Source organism: Kryptolebias marmoratus, linkage group LG24 (assembly GCF_001649575.2).
Source record: "Kryptolebias marmoratus isolate JLee-2015 linkage group LG24, ASM164957v2, whole genome shotgun sequence".
Taxonomy (NCBI): Eukaryota; Metazoa; Chordata; class Actinopteri; order Cyprinodontiformes; family Rivulidae; genus Kryptolebias; species Kryptolebias marmoratus.
Genome location: NC_051453.1, coordinates 21,227,552 through 21,229,416, shown reverse-complemented (window position 1 = coordinate 21,229,416; position 1,865 = coordinate 21,227,552). Strand labels below are relative to the sequence as shown.

The window sequence follows — 1,865 nt, the reverse complement described above, 5'->3', positions numbered from 1 at the left end:
CCCCTCAGTGAGTCAGACAAACAAGGATTCTAACGAGCCTCCATTGTTAGGAGAGTGAGAACAATTTGCAAGGAATCCAGCTTACATCACATCTCAGCTTTAAAAGCTCAACTCCACACTCTCTATTTCTGAATTTAGAAAGCTCCTTGGATGAGAAGCGAAACGTCTTCAGCTACAGAATAGAAGTCCAGTTGTTTTTGTTTTTTAACTTTTTTTGAATTTACCATGGCCTGGATGACTGAGAATCTACACCAGCAAACTGAGTTTTAGGAGTTCTCCCCTTTTAAATGACAAGAAGCAGTCATGTGGGCTGAAAGGTTGACCTACTGATAAAAGCCTGTCGTGTTGTTCCCAGGAAAGAGGTCCCATCTGAGGAAGACCACCGAGAAGAAGCCCCCCACCAAAGAGACGACAGCCAAGCTGCAGCAGTCCGACATCTGGAAAATCGAAAACGAGTTTTACGAGTTTGCGCTGGAACAGTTCCAGTTTGTGCGCGCTCACGCCGTCAGGGAGAAGGACGGCGAGCTTTACGTGCTGGCCCAGAGCTTCTTCTACGAAAAGATCTACCCCAAAGTGAACTGAGGGAGGGGCTGCACAGGAATGCTGCTCGTAGTTGTACACACTGGGAGAAAATGTGCTAATACACGCTGATGCAGATTGTTCAGCTGAATTTCTAAGACTTATTTAAGTTTATTTTATTTTTTTATCAAATGCTGATGCAGCTGTTGAGAAAACCAAATCATCAAGCTGTACTATAAGACAGAAGTCGTATAAGAGCGGGTTAAAACAGTAAATGTGTGCGTTTAGCTAATCATTAGAGAAAATAAGGAGCAAATTCCTTCAACCTGCTGTGACTGTCTTAAGAAAGAAACTTGGTTCATGTTTTGTCTTGTTTTTGCACACCAGATTTGAAAGTGCACCACTTCTTGTTTACATATTCCTGACAGTCGAGGCTGCATTCGTTCATAGTGTGTCGTCAGGTAATGAGCATGTTTTTGGACCAAATTTTAACAAAAGGGGAAAAACGACAACAACAAAAAAAAAAAACTGAATGGGTCATGGTGGTTTTTGGTGCATCACTTGTATTTTTTATTTTCTCACACCAAGTTGGTCTTGGTTTTTCCACACATGTAACATGTTTTGTTAGTATTTCCTCAATGAAATGGTGATGTGATCTAATTGATTGCTGCTGTTTTTAGTCTGTGACGGGACCATGAGCTGGAGTCGGAGTCAGACAAATCAGAACTGACTGAAGTGTAAATACAGGGTCATTTCAGCCAGAAAGAGACTGACAGTGCCTTTATTGTTATTGGACTCATGTAGCGTTTTACTGTCCAGCGATTCCACAGTCATGTTTTTTACTCATTTCTGTTTTGTTTTGTTTATAACAAAACTGTTTTTACACGTACCACCTTATCATGATCATAAAAACAAGACTGAAAAGGCTCGACTTCATCAATCCTCATTTTGTCTTTTAAAAACGGTTGGCTAAATCTTCTGAGTGTGTATAGATTTGTATATTTGAAGAGTTTTACATTTTCATAAAGTTTCAGGACTTTGCTTGACAGTTTTTCCATTTTCTCTTCGTGTTTTCTGAAATACAAGTAAAGGCCTTTCGTTCCTTGAAGGAATGCATGTCGCCCGCCACCTTTCACACGAGGTTTAGACTTAGATCATTTTGTGTTGAGAAACTGAGTTCTAAACATTTTAGTTAAACCTTGAAAAAATATAAAGAACCCCCAAAACAACTAGACTTACTCTGTAGTATTTTACTAGACAGTGTTTCACTTTCCAAAAATTTTTTATGGATTTGCCATGTTCTGAACAGCTGAGACCTACACCAGCAAAAATTCCACACAATCTCA

General features: G+C 39.7%; 1 protein-coding gene and 1 long non-coding RNA gene across 2 annotated transcripts in view; one reads left to right on the top strand and one right to left on the bottom strand.

Annotated features, from left to right (window-relative positions):
- Positions 1–460, bottom strand: part of LOC119616791 — a 3,207-nt gene extending 2,747 nt beyond the window's left edge. The window contains exon 1 of the long non-coding RNA XR_005232831.1: positions 328–460. This is a non-coding gene — a long non-coding RNA (uncharacterized LOC119616791). The remainder of the gene's footprint in view (positions 1–327) is intronic.
- The window catches only part of hs2st1b (heparan sulfate 2-O-sulfotransferase 1b), a gene marked incomplete in the record, with an annotated part of 17,529 nt that extends 15,969 nt beyond the window's left edge, over positions 1–1,560 (top strand). Inside the window, 1 exon segment of the mRNA XM_025007839.2 lies at positions 356–1,560. Within this exon segment, the coding sequence (XP_024863607.1) occupies positions 356–582 (227 nt within the window).
- Between the last annotated feature and the right edge of the window lie 305 nt (positions 1,561–1,865).